This window comes from Notothenia coriiceps, unplaced genomic scaffold (genome assembly GCF_000735185.1).
Source record: "Notothenia coriiceps isolate Sejong01 unplaced genomic scaffold, NC01 NC01_scaffold00026382, whole genome shotgun sequence".
Taxonomy (NCBI): Eukaryota; Metazoa; Chordata; class Actinopteri; order Perciformes; family Nototheniidae; genus Notothenia; species Notothenia coriiceps.
The window spans coordinates 4,779-22,532 of record NW_011359083.1 but is presented as its reverse complement, the minus strand read 5'-3'; the positions used below and the strand labels follow the sequence as shown (position 1 = coordinate 22,532).

Here is a 17,754-nt window from a genome sequence, read left to right as displayed (position 1 = left end):
AGCACACCTTCATCTAGGCTGCACTGTTACGTGTCCTGACTTGTAGTGGTTCTCTCCTCTATCTACACTCTTCTTGTCATCTTTGTAAAACGATATCAGACTGGTAATTGACACAGCCATGACTTCTAGTTAAATTCAGTGTGGCTAAAATGAAAAGCTTTGTTAAAATATGCAAGCACGCAAAAGTCAAATTCAGCTTTATTGTCAAAAATTCGACATGTGTTATACATCCAGAAATATCGAAATATCGTTTCCCACAGTGTGACATGTATACATAAAACAAAACAAAAAGGGCCTAGATGAACGTGGTATACATTAAACAAAACAAAAAGGGCCTAGATAACCGGGGTATACAGTTTAAAATGTTAATATATTTAATTTAAAGTGTTCAAAGTGCAGTTTCAGTGCAAGTCAGTTGAAACGATCTTAAGTTGGCGTGACGTTGAAGTCGTGCGACCCTGCTGCTGTACTGGCTTTTAGTTTGTTTATAACATAACGTTAGCATTTCGCTTTTGGCGACTAGATTTATGATTCAGAAATTATAAAAGTAGGGTGTTGACATGTGGAGATTATCTGGCTGAACAAAACGTGATCCCTCTCTTAAATGTGTGTCAACCACAGACCTTATTTCGAGCTATTTTCCAAAATCCTATGGAGAATTTGCATTGGTTTTTCAAGAAGGAACCGGAAGAAGTTTACTTCCGGGTTTTACGACGCGTCACTGCGGTTCTCTATTCCATTTCAAAGAGCTGTTGACGCTCAGCGTAACCTTGTCGCACTGCCACTTCAACATCCAATCACAGGGCTTGATGACTAATCACAGTTTGTAAAGCAAGGCAGATTTTGTAGTCCCAAACGATAGCTGGGAATTCTGGGTCGTGTAGTGTCTTCGGAAACTGTAGTGTCCTAACTCCTAACTCCGAAAAAAACTATTTGTTTATCTGAATCGAAGGTTAAAAGCACCAAAGCATTGTACACAATTTAAACCAATCAATATTGTGTAATTAACAAGGATAAACTGATGTTTTTTAGTGGATAAGTAATGCAGATATCACTGTGTAATAATTTGACAGTGAGGGGAATATATCCGGTTTTATTATGAAAACTTCGAGACCGGAAAAACTGTTTTCACCCACGCTAACTTTACATGGAAGCTGCATACACGTTATCCTGGCGAGACCTCAAATCATCTTCGTAATATCTATCAAACTATAGATCCTACACATCGACTGGACGGGGATATTGTAAGAGTACAATATACACTTCTCGCCAGAAATCGAATCAAAAAGCATTTTAATGGCCAAACTATTCCACAATTTAGGATTTTCCAGAGAGGGTTATTTGTGAATAAACGTCCCTCCGGAGCGTTTGCAATAAACGGGCCGGGAGCATGTTGATTCTTACACGACCACTAGAGCACCTCTAGTGGTCGTGTAAGAAACAACATACACTTTAAAACGTGTCTCTGGGTCGTAATAAGGGCATGAACAATCGGCCTATATGGTCGTTTTTTGTTGGAGGACAGGCTGTTTTGTGTTGCTCTGTTGGAGAAGCCTTTGAAACAAGATTTTCATCGCCATAACTACACTGTCGCTATGTTGACTAAATAAAGAACCTTGAACCTTGAACCTTGAAAGTGAGAATATTACGTTGAACCTAATATGCTTCAGTTTTTCAGTGCAAATTCACACATCGAGAAAATTCCATGCCGTCGCTGTCCAGAGCTGCGTGGAATAATGGAAATGCTGTGCGTCAGAAAGCATGAGGCATGGCAGTCTCAGCCCACTGCTCTTGAACATCATGAGTGGGGGGGGGAACCTCTCTTTAATTTTTAATAGGAGCTATCTGCACTGGACATCAGCCAGCAGGGCTAAAGTATAGAATTAGGTGTTTCTAAAGCTTTTCAAATAGATAACCTATATATGTTCTTGTTGGTGTGCTCACTCAGTAGTTAGACCTTTGAAAACAGATTTCACTTGTTTACCTCCATTGGAATATCATTAAAGGACTGCTGTTACTCCGGGATATCGGTATCGAAGGTACTGCACTCAGGTGGCTCCAGTCCTACCTCTCCGACAGATCCCACTTCATCTCCCTCAACAATCACTCCTCTACCACAGCTTCAGTCACCCAAGGTGTTCCCCAAGGTTCAGTACTCGGCCCCCTCCTCTTCATCATCTACATCCTCCCCCTTGGTCAGATTCTCCGCCATCACAACCTGGACTTTCACTGCTATGCTGACGACACACAGGACGTAATGTGGTGAATGGTGTGAGACTAATTACTTTCACAACGTATATGTGTTGTTTACAGCGCGTGTGTACTAGTCGAGGCAGAACTTGTGTGTAAAGTGTACTTAACTGCAAACATTTGTTTCTACACGTATTGTCTATAAATCGTAGCTGGGGACAAATATCTATATATTATTGGACGTGCTTTACCACATCTCGACGTGACCGATGTAATCCGCGGGGGGGTTTTTTAAGTGAAAAAGGAGGACGACCTCAAACTAATTTTTGCACCTTTCTCACAATAAGGCAGTATTTATAATATACATATCACTTCAGTGATCTCGCAAATTTTATCTTTCAACATATGTGTCTCGATGTCTCCGTCCCTTAAAGGACTTTGCATGACTGTTTGGACACAACAATAATTATTATTATTATTTTTATGTTCCTATATATCCAAGATCTGGGTTTTGGTGAAATGTATACTCGTTCCAGGCTGTTGTTTTGTTCTTGTTTTGTGTTTTGTTTTTGTTTTTGTTTTGTTTTGTTTTCGACAGCTCCTACAACAAGTCTCCCCCCCGCCCAATTCTATTCAGTCTCAACTTCTCCACCAAACTCTGCCCTGACCTTGTCCCCACTCACTTTAGTCTGATGGCTCCCAGAACCCACTCCCTCAGGTCTCGAAACCCGACGTGTCTCTCCGAGACAGGGGCTTCGAGGACCTCAACCGGACCCTTAACTCGCCGTTTGGCCGGGGACTCCACCTAGACTCCCTGGCCCACCACCATCTCCTACTCTCCAGTCACTCCATCCCCCCCCCCGGCTACACCTCCGAAATATCAACTCTGGTCTCAAACATCACTACGTACATCTGCCCTTCGGTCACCTCAAGAACTCTGTCCCCACTACACTACGGACAAACCACACGACTTCCCTCAGACCGCCGGACGCAGACCTGGTCGGGGCCTCAGACAACTCCTACAACACGACTACCGCTTCTCCTACTCAACGTTATCAGGTTCCGCCCCCTCTACTTCCGCACCTTACTCAGCGGCGCGCCCGCCCACCTGTCTCCCCTGCCTCAACCCGCTATACGCTCCACTTTTTACTCCAAAAATGTTGAACCCGCTACACCCCCAGCTCCTCTCGCACCCAGCTTATGGGCGAGTTATGGTCTTGTCGTGAGTTGTTCCAACCGCACGGACCCACCTTCCCCTTTGTCCCCGGTAGCTACCACCTCACAGTAAACCCCAAAACGACCCACCTACCTCGGCTACCTCCTCCTCAAGTCAAAATAACGACAACTCAACTCCTTCAACCAACGTAGGTCCCTAAAATAACGTCAGCTGGTCCTAGCTTACACACCACTCCTTCCCCCAACACCCCCTAAACCANAGTCCTCCAACTCAAACGACCAAATGGGCCGATTGTTCAGGCCCTTATTACGACCAAATGGGCCGATTGTTCAAGCGCTCAATACGTCCTATAATTACGTTATCGCCCTCTCGTGCTCCCGTTGAATGCAAACGTTACAGATGGTCGTTTATTATTTATTTATTCAGTCGATATGTAGGATCTATAGTTTGATAGATATTACGAAGATGATTTGAGGTATGCGGCAGCCTCCATGTAAAGTTACGGGTTGAAAACAGTATTTCCGGTCTCAAAGTTTTCATAATAAAACCAATGATCAAATGATTTAACAGACGTAATTATAGGACGTATTGAGCGCTTGAACAATCGGCCCATTTGGTCGTAATAAGGGCCTGAACAATCGGCCCATTTGGTCGTTTGAGTTGGAGGACTTGTTGTTATATGTGCAGCTTCCTCTTAACTTGTAGCTCTGGGACTCTATCAGTCTGTCATAGAAATATAAAACTTTAAATTAAGGATTAGACTTAATTCACAGGGTGTTTCTCAATGTCGAGTACGCTTGCTTGGTAGCACATGTCTTCCGAGTCACTTGCTTCAGAAGCGAGGCAAGAATACTTCCTGGCATTCAGAAAACGAAGAGTGGAACAGGCTAGCAAGTGTGCAGGTGTGCGTCATATGAGAGGCCCCGCCTTACATTTTCCGCCACAGATTTGGGGAAATTGGTCCGTGCGCAAAGCATTGTGGGGATTTCAAGATTGCAGAGTCTACACATGTGCAGCCTCGACATTTTTCCAAACTAAGTACGCCGGGCTCGGTAGAATTCCAAGTATGCTGGAGATTGGAACAGTACTTTGGCGGCACTCGGTGACGTAGTATGCTTGAAATAGTGGCTCTGGAGCAGCCTTACTCGAGATTGAGAAACACCCTCAGTCCCCATTCAATCTAAAAGTTGTGTACAGCTAAAGTTGAGGATTCGGAAAAGCTGTCGTTCACCCCGCTCGTACTTTCTGCACCAGCATTTTGTATTGATGCATTGTAAGATAGCACAGCACAAAGGCAGACAGGCCGTTCGGATGAAGGAAAGTACCTTTGAGGGGGAGAGTGGTTGCCGTAACATGTTTTGTCAGATTTTCGGTGTCAGCAAGGCGCCATAAACTAAGTATTGACAGCTCAAAGTCTCATGTACTCTTCCTCCCCAGTCAAGGGAACTCTGTGACAGTTTGTCAGAAAAGTGAGACCTCTGTTCCAGGACTGCAACCTCATGTGCAGGGAAGAATACAAATATAAAAATAATTGGAGAACAGTGCAACAATAAAATGTATATGAAAACAACATAAAACAACGCTGTGAATGGTAAACGGTGAGTTTGAGACAGAGGTGAAATAATTACTTAGATTTTGTAAGTGAAAAGTACAAAATACTTTGTCATAAGCACAAGTCCTGCATAAAAGATGTAACTCAAGAAAAAGTACAAAAGCAGCTGTGGCTAAGTGGCTAGAGTGCTTGACTTTGAATCAGGGGGCCACAGGTTCAAACCCCACTGCAGTCAGCATGTCGTTGTGTCCATGGGCAAGACACTTCACCCTAAAATGCTCCTCTGGGGATTGTCCACAGTACTGAATGTATGCAAGTTGCTTTGGATAAAAGCGTCTAACAAATAAAAAGCATTAGCATCAAAATATGGTTAAAGATAAAAGGGATGAGCAAGGTAATAATAACGCAGATGGCCCATTTCAAGAGAATACAAGTATGTTTGGATTCTAAATAATGATGCAGTTACTTGTTTCTCACTGGTAAACGTGGAGCTAATTTACTTTGTATAATCCTTATTTAAAGGGGACCAATTATACTTATTTTCAGGTTCATATTTGTATTTTGTGTCTCTACTGCAACATGTTTATATGCTCTAATGTTCAAAAAGCTCTTTATTTTTCTCATATTGCCTGTGTTGGAGGCATTTTTGCGATTTGAGCCTTTTCAGACCATTAACATGCACTAAAACATAAACAGTAGAATACACTTCATTAAAATAAATGTAGTGGGGTGAAGGTATAATATTAAGTATGAGTACTTAACTTAATGTTTTAAGTTACTTTAAACCACTTGCTATAGGTCAATGAGTTCAACCCACAAACACATTTGTCAGGTGCAACAGTGTTACCGAGTAAATCTGTGATGCTTAACCACCTCACCCAACACTTGCTAAAGGGCTGTTGCATTGGCATGATCACATTAAGCTCCCTGTAATCTCTTCAGGAGATGAAGGCAACTTAACACGCAGCCTTAAGCTCTTCAGCAGGCTTTCTGTCAACCACTGAGAGCTCACACTGGCCACAGACGGACACCCCGACTGACAGAGCAGAACACAGGGAAGAATCAACACGAGCACTCGGAAGCTGATTGTGGGAGATTTACAATCTGGCATTTGACTGGGTGGAAAATAGGAAAAGTGCCAATAGCTTGTTAGCTCCTGGCATGTACACACTGTGCACACACTATGTGTATATGTTTGGCAGCAGATGTCACTTAGTACAGCTGCTGTATACCGACTAACTGGAGATAATTTGCAACATCTTCAGAGAGTGATTAATACATTAGCCATGAGTGACAGAATAACATGGGGGAACAAACATTTGGAAAAATATAAATAAAGGAAACCAAGTGTGTTGATGACGCTCAAAAAGCTGTCTCCTTTCATAGATTTGTGATAGATCAAAACAGACAGGCAGATGAATTGCTAACAATTTGATTACATTGTTAAGAATATTGATGACACAATGACACATTCAACACTGCCTGATGAAAGCACTCATAAATCCACAGCAGTCTGCAGAATTGCTATCTTCAAAGAGGACTGAGAACATCTGTTGGTGAATGTTTTATAATCCTATCAGAAAGACAGATGTGTTCCGAACACAGCAGGAGCAAACGAGCAGAAGGAGAAACAGTCACCCACAAAAAGTCCTATTCTCGCTCTCACTCCCTCTCATACACCTAAACACAATTTCTGCATTTATACGTGCTTAAGTGAAAAGATTTGCCCTGGCTTCCGGCAGTAACCTGATTTTTTAAACACAATAGAAACCAACTCTTCCTTGCTAAGCAAAGGGATTAGAAGAAACCAGATTACCGCAGGTAGGGTGTCTGAAAAGGCTTCTTATAATTTTATTTTATTATTTTATTGCAATATGCATGACAAGACCAACTGCAGAGGAACACATATAAGACTGACAGGACACATTGGAACATCGCAACTGCTAGGCAAATGAACGAAATAGTCTCTTGCAATAAACAATTAACAACAACTGAAACCATGTAATTTGTTAAATGTTTTAAATTGAAAGTCTTCAGCAGCTAGCAGCTCTCCGAGGGTGGACCCAAGCACGGCTGTACTGTAAGGGCCCTATTATGCTTTAGGGGTTTCCCTTTCTTGTGGTGTGTTATTGTGCATGTAAATGGTCTGCAAAGGCTACAATCCCAAAGTTACCCCCAGAGGGAGTTTCTTCTCCCCCCCCCCTGCCTGAAATGCCTCATTTGGACGTAACACTCACACTTTTATTGATTAGCGCTCCAACACATTGTACCTGACAGGCTAAGGGGCAGGACGTCTCTAAACAGTTGACCAATCACAACAGAGCCGGCCAGCTAACCAATCAGAGCAGACTGGGTTCTGGTTTCAGACAGAGGGTGAAAAGAGGTGTTGCACCATGAGGCAGTATGAGAAAAATAAAGAACTTTTTGAAAATTAAAGCATGGAGACATAATAATAATATATTTATTTTGTTAGCGCTTTTACAGGTGCTCAAAGACGCTTTACAGATGTAGTGAAAAGAAAAGAACAACAAATAAATATATATAGTTAAAGTTAAATTCAAATAATAGAAAAACAATCACACATTAAAAGCCAGATTGAAGAGGTGAGTTTTTGTGAGTGTTTTGAAGGTGGTGGAGTGAGTTCCAGAGGGAGGGGGCAGCCTCCCAGGTCCGGTGATTGATGTGGGTGGGGATGGATAGGATGTTGGCTTCTGATGAGCGGAGGCAGCGGGAAGGGGTGTGGTGGTGCAGCAGGTCTGTGACATAGGGGGGGCCTGATTGTTGAGGGCTTTGTAAGTAGTAACATGTCACAGAAGAGGCACTAAATACATATATGAAGCTGAAAATCAGCATAGCAGGGGCCCTTTAGATAAACAGCAGATTTCTGTAAATCAATGCGGCAGATTGCTCAGACCGAAGTAGTAGAAAAAACAATATGACATTGGCATCCCAAGAGGAGCGCCTCTCAACAACAAAAAGTATACCGTTTCATAAATCTGGATTATAATGTTATAAATCTGTTAAAGAGTCATTTGACTATTCTATCACATTCATGCCTATACGTATTCTAACCATTATAAAAACCATTGTGTTTAGAAGGAAAGTTAGATTGCACTCTGAAGTTTTCAATTTCCTTTCTCAACAAACACATTTACAGATAATAATACACAACTGCAAAAAAATCTTTCCTGGATTTTCTTTTTATTCCGAACCAATAAACCAACAGAGATGAAATATTGAAGAGCCTGTGAGCCAGATACAGATAGTGAAAAGCTTATTCAGTACACTATGAAATGCTCAAAAGCACTCGGAGCCTCTAAAGGAGTGACACAACATGCACACAATCGTACATTCAATCTAAAACTTTTACATTTCAGTTCTTAGCTGAATTGTATATTCGAGAGTGATTGCAGTACTTCTGATAAAAGCACCATTTGATAATGCACTCTGATACATCTACTCTCATTTACTATTTATGACATGGTCATTTTTAGTCCCTTCCTTTTAACAAATAAAATAGTAATAATAGAAGACATTAGCCTGAGCCACGGGGCAGTGTTTAAATGGCATTTCAAATCTTTCTTTGCAGAAACAGGTAGAGCGCAAGCCCAGAGGATTACTCTATCTGGGGCTACTGTGTATACATATTTTAGTACATGTTTACTGTATGTCCACATGTATGCCTCTTTGATTATATAGATGTGTTTTTCTATATTCCAATGTACTCTTTCTATAAGGTAGGCGAATGTGCCTGTGTGTAGGTGTGTTTTGAAGGGGCTCGGGGCCTAGTAATGAGTGCTCTTTTCTTTGATGTCCTATCTCCCATCATCCCTCCTGCCTCAGTGGTCAGAGATTCTGCAGGGCGTGAGTTATGTCTGTGAAGATATACTGACCAATTTCCTCTGACAACTATGCACATCAGCCCTCACTAATGTCTCTGTCCTCCTGTGTGTTTCCAAAATACCTTACATGACATAACAGTCTGATGATTTAGATTGTATTGAAGTAGAAATAATGTCCCTGTGTTCTTTTGCAAAATGCACAGTGTTGCAAAAGTTACTGCTCTGTTTGAATATTTTACGAAACCTTTAATGAACAACTGAAGCCACAAGACAAATTTAGATGACTCTATTCCAGTGTTTCAACCCTTTAAAGTGCTTTTACAGACACAATCAGCATTCACACCATTCATAAAGAGGTGCTATTCAAGGTGCCACTTGCTCAGGGACACCATTGGCCATGCTTTTGAGAGTAACTTGGGGTTATGGATCTTGTATAATAAGTCTTTGACATTTCAATCTTCCGATTAGATGACGACAAATCAACCTACTGACTCATAGTCCTCCCTTTATTTCTTAAAGGACATCCGGTTTTCTAATACATACTGAAATGTATTGCACCAGAAACATAAGTAGAAAAAATACATAAAGTCAGCAAATGAACATAAAGGGTTTTGTTTTGAGTCATGTTGATGAGAGGATGGTTTTCAGCCAATTACAATCACGTAGCTGCAGTGATTACTCCACCCAGCACAGCTCTGCTCAGGATGCACAGCTGTGCCCAAACGTACATTTCCTGACTCCAAATCAGTGTAAATCAATCACTGAATATCTATACTTTACTACATCCTATGGCATTTACTGTCTTTGTGTTGATGTAATGCCGAGTTAGTCACAGCAAACACTGTGCTCTAAGCTAAATAGGTGATCTAGTGCACTTTAGGTCTAAAATTAACACCTGGCACTGTTTCGAAGTAGCTAGATAGGAAATAACCAGAGCTTCTGAGAAACCTACAGTGTTGTTTTTGTCTAGGTTCTTCACATAAGGGGAAAACATGAATGTTTGAAACATTTATGTGATCTATGAGTCATTATACCCCAGAGGATGCTTCTCCATATGTTCTTGTGATTCAAGGTTTGTCAGCGGCACCTCATATTATTGTATCCTTACAGCCAAGAAAACTTGGAATGATACTCATTACTGCAGATTTGTCTGTTGTATCATATTCTTCAGATTCATGTTTTCTGCTCTACAACACCTCGGAGCTATACCATACATGTTCTTCTTCTCATCTCCTTTCCCATGTCGCCGGTTTTCTGAAAAAAACCTGACAGGCATGGTACACACTATCTATTTTTTTCTCTGAAATTGCCTTATGTTGAAAGGTGCTATATAAATAAACTTGCCTTGCACCGTAAAGAAAACAATTATTTCTAACTTGAAATATTCAGCAAACACTATTGATGAAGCAGTACCGTCATTGATGTTACCACATCATATGGCATTAAGATATTTATAGTATGTGTGGTATTTTGCAATGTACTAGTTTCACATTGGAATAGCCTGGCTTTTGAAATGTTTTCATGAATAAACTGATGGAAAAAAGAGTTGTCCTTCTGAGTGTTTAATCTTTGCGAGAGAGACCCACAGCATTCAGAATACAAGGTCTCTACAGCCGAGTACAACTAGTCATACTTACTAGTCTGCTTTTGTCTGGATTATACATGATCCGTCATGAGATCATTTACCAATTTAATTTAACATCAATAGTCACGACTTGAGTGGCCACATGGTACCTTCTGACTGGTCACCTTACAAAGGGACCATATCTAAACTAAATGGATCTAATCTCTTGTGGCATGTAAGACTTCCAGAATATAATTATTGTTAAAGCATTATAGCTTTCCATTCACTTGATAATAATAGTTAAATAAAATAAATTGAACTGTGGCATTTGTTGGCGGCCAGGTTGGGTTGGGCTGTTTGATTCTGCATCCTGCATAGCAACAGTATGGAAAACAGCCATCAGCTGATGGATTTTGGGAAAAGTTCTAAGACCTTAAGTAAATGTTTAAGTCATTTAAAATATATACATGTATAGATATATATATATATATTTTTTTTCACTTGATAATCATAATTTCCCATACAAAAGTTTTAAACTGTGGCATGTGACGGTGGCCAGGTTCTTCGGCTGTTTGACCATACAGATCAACATTATGCAAAATAATGAATTCAAAAGCTGATGACATATGATGTTCTTTTTTTGTAACATGTTCTAAAGCAAAGCTTTAAATCAAAATGGGGGCTTGGAAACTAACCCACAAACCCTACTGTCGTCATACTGACTCAAACAAATCTCTGTTGGGCTACAGTGAATTTTGATTGCTGTATATGTAGACATGTGAACAGACATATGAACAAACATCCTCCCAAAGGTCATGCCTGACTGACGCTACAGTTCTGCTGAGTGACATCTAAATCCAGAGTCCTGTTCCTGCTGTCACCATTACTTAAGACAGCTGCATTATCCTGGAGGCTCCCTCTGGCTTACCTTTATACTGCAAATATAATATAACTGAGAGATTTTATCTTTCACCACATCTGAATGAATACATTTCAGAGTATAGAGGGAAGAAATGAAATTGCTGCTCCCTTATTGTGTTTTTATCTGTATATCTCACTTTCTCTCTCCACATCAGGCCGTCTGTTCTTTATGTCTGAGGCTGTGGCTCAGTGGAGGGAGGCTGTGGCTCAGTGGACACTAGTGCGCTGGACTTTGAATCAGGGGATAGCAAGTTTGAGTCCCACTGCAGTCAGCATGTCGTTGTGTCCCTGGGCAAGACACTTCACCCCAAATTGCTCCTGTGGGGATTGTCCACAGTACTGAATGTATGTAAGTCTAACAAATGACATGTAATGTCTTCTGAAGCACACCCTGCTCCTCTCCGAGTGTGTGTGCAGCAGCCTCTGCAACACTGCTACGGTATATGTCAAAGTATGCTAATCAGGTGGCATATGGCTCATTCCTTATTTAAACCCAGACAGTAAGCCACTCAACTCACCGAGCATCCCTTCTCCCTTCCTGCCGATCTCTTAATGAGGATCTCAGGCGTTATCACAATCAGCTCAACACACCAGGAAGGATCAGTAACGGCTGCATTATATCCCCAATCGGAGCTGCTGTGTAAATCACATTATGGGACAATATGTTACTTAACACTTGGTGTGAGAAGGAAGCTAAGCCGGGACCATGATCACACACACACACACACACACACACACACACACACACACACACACACACACACACACACACACACACACACACACACACACACACACACACACACAGACACACACTTACCCCCTGACAGTCTGCTATGTAGCACTATTCCATCACGCTGTGCTCAGCACTCTGTCCTTCTGACAGTTTTGTTTTATTTGATGATCGGAGGGTACAACCCTGCCTACCTCACGCAGTTAGTCCCCGATTTACAAGCAAACACACACACAAACAAATCACTGCCATGAGTTGAGTTGAAGTTTGATATCTGCTGTTTGTGTTTTTAGTGAGTGTGCAATATGAAGTGGGCAGAGATAGATGAGAATACACATCATTTTTTTTCTTCTAAGTGTAATTGTTAATATACCTGACAATATTTTCATAGTGTTTACATTTAAAAATAGTAAAAATCGCAAATAAATGTGCACAATAAGCTGTTGACAGGTCCGAGAAACACTTCTGATTGAAAATATGTAGACATTTTCAGATCTTCATAACGTCGTCACACATTCATGGGAGGAAGATTAAACATGTCCGTCTTAAGTAGTCTAAAATTATCCGGGGACATTATGTCAAGATAGTGACACATTTTACACGCTGAAAGAAGGTAGCAGATTTAATATAGGCCGTAAATGTATTTATTACGCTTTTTAATGCAGCCTTGCATCACTTCGTACGGCATTAAAGAAACAGACGTTATTTCCATAGCAATTTATAGTATAGATTTGGCAAATAGATCTCTAAATAGCTAAATCAGATCCTTGAGGCTTAAATACATGCATCAAAACCTGTGAAAAAAATACGTTGTGATGGATTCATGTAGCTGGCATTTGAAGTGGTACAAGGCCTCAGTTCTCTATTCAGAACGGCTCCTCTTCCCCTAAGGACGGCTACAGTATACTTCAGAACAAAGAGAAATAAATGGCTCTAACCAGTGTGTGTGTGTGTGTGTGTGTGTGTGTGTGTGTGTGTGTGTGTGTGTGTGTGTGTGTGTGTGTGTGTGTGTGTGTGTGTGTGTGTGTGTGTGTGTGTGTGTGTGTGTGTGTGTGTGTGTGTGTGTGTGTGTGTGTGTGTGTGTGTGTGTGTGTGTGTGTGAGTATGTGTATGTAGTGTGAGTGTGAGTATGTGTGTGTGTGTGTGTGTGTGTGTGTGTGTGTGTGTGTGTGTGTGTGTGTGTGTGTGTGTGTGTGTGTGTGTGTGTGTGTGTGTGTGTGTGTGTGTGTGTGTGTGAGTGAGTGAGTGAGTGAGTGAGTGAGTGAGTGAGTGAGTGAGTGAGTACGTGCGTGCGTGCGTGCGTGCGTGCGTGCGTGTGTGTGTGTGTGTGTGTGTGTGTGTGTGTGTGTGTGTGTGTGTGTGTGTGTGTGTGTGTGTGTGTGTGTGTGTGTGCCCTCACAGTAAAATACATCTAAACCGAACTTCCAAATATAACTTCAAACAGCTCAGTGTCAATGTTTGTTCACCTCGCTGTCTCTCATTCCCAAAAGACACAGTGCTTCCAGTATACACTCTCACTTAAACAACTGTTTACTTTCGTAACTGACGGATGTTTGATCAAGGGAAAAAAGCATTTGAAGAACTCTAAGTGTCCTTTTTTTCTTCTTCTTATGTTTTTACAGAAAGACAAACCAAAACTTAAACAGGTCAGACATGCACCAGTTGTAATGGACACATATTCTTGTTTCTGAATTAAAAGCAAGAAGAAAACTTGTTGACACATGCAATATGGAAGCTGGATTTTAATGAGCATTGTTTCTTGCTTATTGTAAACAATTCTATCTTTATAACAGGAGAAATATGTTAGCGTCAGACTGAGCATCGTGATTAGATTCCCATGATATTGTGGTGTTATGTGATCGTTTGTCAAGGTAACAGCTTACCTGTGTCATCATGGGAGCATTAACTTAACCCATAAACACATCATGACTCTTCGGATATCATTTATGTGTTGTTGCTCTGCTTCATTGTCTCATCACTCTTTGTCTAGCTTTTTCTTTATTCATTTTCCTTTAAGCAATCTACCTATGACACCCTCACTTAGATGTGACTAATTAGTGTTATGTTTTCTAAATGAAAAACCAAAAATAAAAACAGCTTTCAAACAGGTCTGCATGAAACCTTTGCGTAAGATCCCTTGTGATAACACTTTGATGAGTCCTTTGCAGATAGATGCACGAGATTCTTAAGGCGGTGCATCTGTAATCACAGCAGGTGCCCAGAAAAACAGCAAACGACCTCTTGCACTGTATGACTAATTTTGAATTGAACCCATGCTGCAGTTAGAACAAATTATGCTTAGTGAATAATTTCTATGTTGGGGTTATTCAATAAATTAGGATTTTACACTCATTTTCAGGTTCATATTTGTACTTTGCGGCTCTAATGTGACATGTCTCCATGTTTAATGTTCAAAAAGCTCTTTATTTTTCTCATACTACCTGTTTTCAGACCATTTACATGCACTAAAACCTAAACAGTTGAATGTACTACATTAAAATAAACACAGTATAGTGGATAGTTCACCCTCTGTCTGAAACCAGAGACCAGCCTGCTCTGATTGGTTAGCTGGCCGGCTCTGTTGTGATTGGTCAACCGCTTAGTGATGTCTGCGCCTTAGCCTATCACGTATAACTTGTTGGAACCCTAGCCAATACAAGTGTGAAGTAAACAAAGGAGTCCAATTGAGGCGTTTCAGGCAGGGGGGGGGAGTGTGAGAGAAACTCCCTCTGGAGGGAACAAAGGGATTTTAGCCTTTGCAGACCATTTACATGCACAACAACCTAGAAGACACTACAGGAGAGGGAAAACCACAGAAGCATATAAGGCCTCTATAAAACAGATTTGTAAAAGCAGACATTCTTTCATGCCTTTGTTTCCCCGTTTTTATTTTGATTATACCCCTGCTATAAATGTAGGGGCTGTCTCTATTTAAGGCATATACTCATACAGCTTATGAGGGTTGTGTGTGTGTGTGTGTATAGCATTATAGGTGTGTGTGTTCTCCTCTGACTCACCGTCCAGCCTCCTCCATCTGTGGTCATGTCACAGTAGACCTGGAAGCCTGCAGGGTGGTGCACAGGGAACACAGAGTAGATGCCGTCCTCTCGCTGGCCGCTGGCGTACAGATCACCGCAGTCACGGGGACGCGAGCCTGGGGAGAGGTGAGAGGACGAGACATGAAATAAATTATCTCCAATATGGCTTGCACAGGGAACGATTGCTAGGAGCGGGAAAGTGGAATCCGTAATATGGAGAGGATGAGGAAAACATGATATAACACTTTTAGCACTCTGACCTCTGTCTGCCGCAGGGAAAAAGAGGCATATGAGTTAATTAGATACTAAAAGAGCAGCTCTGGTTCTATGTAGTGATACAGGCTAATTCAATATGATAATGAATTGTCTTTCCATGAAATTGTGAGGAAATAATATATCAACAAATGATACACCATTAAATCGACCAAATTTAAATAACAAGCAGATACAGTACGAGATAGTTAGACTAGGAAAGCAGTTTCTCCTTGATCCTACATTTGGAACACTTCATTTGTGTGGCTTATTGAAGTCATTTGTATATGTTCATCATTATTTATGATTTATGGAATTTGATTGTGTATTCTCTCTCTATATACAGTATATATAATATATATATATATATGTATATATAACTTGTTTGTTTCGACGTATTAATCATTTTTCAAAGCTTGGAAGTATATTCAATTAAATGTAATAACTCAAATTTCTCATGGGATTTTATTTCAGACAAGGGATTTGTTTGACAACACATTTCACATTGGCAGTGATTTTATGCAATAGACAATTTGATTGTCTCTATAGTGTAATTTCCCTTGAAACTGTGATGTTCATTTTCCACTAAATTCTGACTTAAATGGTAAATCAACCAGAACTTCAAACTTTTAATTCACATGCTAAGCGAAACATAATATATTGTGATAAATATCGTTATGGAGATATGAGAAGACCTATATCATGGAAGAAGATTTTGGCTAATTGCCCAGTCCTAATATGAAGTCATCCTATGAAATTAAAACCTCAAAGTCTAGTATTAGCCAATCTCTTCCTGATAGATTGTCTCAAGAAGATCAATGAGGAGAAAGAGTACGGCTGTGTGGAAAACATAGAATCAAGAAAGATAGATGGTGAGATGGATGGGGGGGGGTGATAGATGACACCGCGGGACAACAGAGGCTAAGTGCGGCAAAGAAAAAAAGACGGAACGCAAGTAGGTCTAAATGAAGACATGAAAGGTGGAGGGTGGACGTGATCCTGCAGGTTGCAGACACAGATTTATAGCACCGAGACAGATTTCAGATAACACACATCGTAGGAAGAAGGAGGAAACAAAACACATAATGGAGGACGGAGAGGAGGAGATGTGGTAAAGTTATGACATGTACTGTTAGAAAAATATCTCTCGTCACCGGCTTGAGCTTCAATATCAGGATCCATGTATTCATTATCCTTGCAAGAATGGAAGTAGTCATCACATACAGAGCATTTGGTACAACTAGTTCTGAACAGTGTCCTTCACACGCTGATATACAAGAGACGGAGTATCGCAGTCACAAGATGGAGGAATACCGGTTCAAAGCAGTATTCTATGCTTAGTTCAGATTAGACCCACATCAGAAAAGATCATGCTTGTCATATGTTTATCTCCATAGAGGCTGAATCATCATGTTAATCACATAGCTATCATGTGCCTAAAACAGTTCTGATGCTCTTCTAGGTAATCATACATCCTGCTACGTACAAAGCTACAGATGGGCCTTTGTTATCATGTGTATTCTGATATTGAAAGAGTACATCGAGTATTTTCCCAACATGTATATTTGAGGAATACAACCCAGAGAGAGAGTATATAACACACAGAAAGACAGACAGACAGATTCAGGAAACATTGCAGAGAAGAAGGGGGAGGGAGCCTTTAAGCTACAGACAAGCAGAACAGTAGCCCCCTTTACTGTGACTGACAAACATGTTTTACACCAAGGAGATATATTCCCCAGGAACTCTGTGATGAAGGCAGTGGGTGTTTCTCAATGTCGAGGACGCTTGCTTGTTAGCACATGTCTTCCGAGTCACTTGCTTCAGAAGCGAGGCAAGAATCCTTCCTAGCCTCGGAAAACGAAGAATTGTGGAACAGGGTAACAGGTGTGCGTCATATGCGAGGCCCCGCCTTAAATGGAGCGCGATTTCCGCCAAAGATTTGGAAATTGGTCCGTACGCAAAGCATTGTGGGGATTTTAAGACCGTGGAGTCTACACATGTGCAGCCTCAAAAATTTTCGCTACGAATTACGCTGGCCTCGGTAGATGTAGTATGCTTGAAATAATGGCTCTGGAGCAGCATCCCTCGACATTGAGAAACACCCACTGTCACAGATTGTGTGCCTGAACCTTAGAATTGTTGAAATGTTAAACAGCTAGAGTATTTGAAAAGGCCACACAAGATGTTCTCACAGGCTCTACACGATATAACATGTTTGGTCTCAGTGCTAGCCTCCACTTCTGTGCTCCGACTTTAATCCCCATCACATATAAATACTAACATTTCCCAGTTCTCCTTTTCATCACAGGAAGCTCAAGCTGTCTGGCTTCCATGGGAAATTACTAAAAGAGACTAAAATTATTAGTCAGGCATTTGGATCTTCGAAACTAGGGCTTTCAAAGTTTTCAGTTTAATGATCCCTTACAGCAAAAAAAAGTCTTCCTTACACAGACCCATTTCACGATTATACTGACACTCTACC

At 41.0% G+C, this 17,754-nt stretch overlaps 1 protein-coding gene across 1 annotated transcript in view; it reads right to left on the bottom strand.

Annotated features, from left to right (window-relative positions):
* LOC104956807 (fibrinogen C domain-containing protein 1-like) overlaps positions 1–15,202 on the bottom strand; it is a gene marked incomplete at its 5' end in the record, with an annotated part of 66,222 nt that extends 51,020 nt beyond the window's left edge. Inside the window, one exon of the mRNA XM_010784349.1 lies at positions 14,997–15,202. Coding sequence (XP_010782651.1) covers positions 14,997–15,202 — 206 coding nt within the window. The remainder of the gene's footprint in view (positions 1–14,996) is intronic.
* Positions 15,203–17,754: the final 2,552 nt, after the last annotated feature.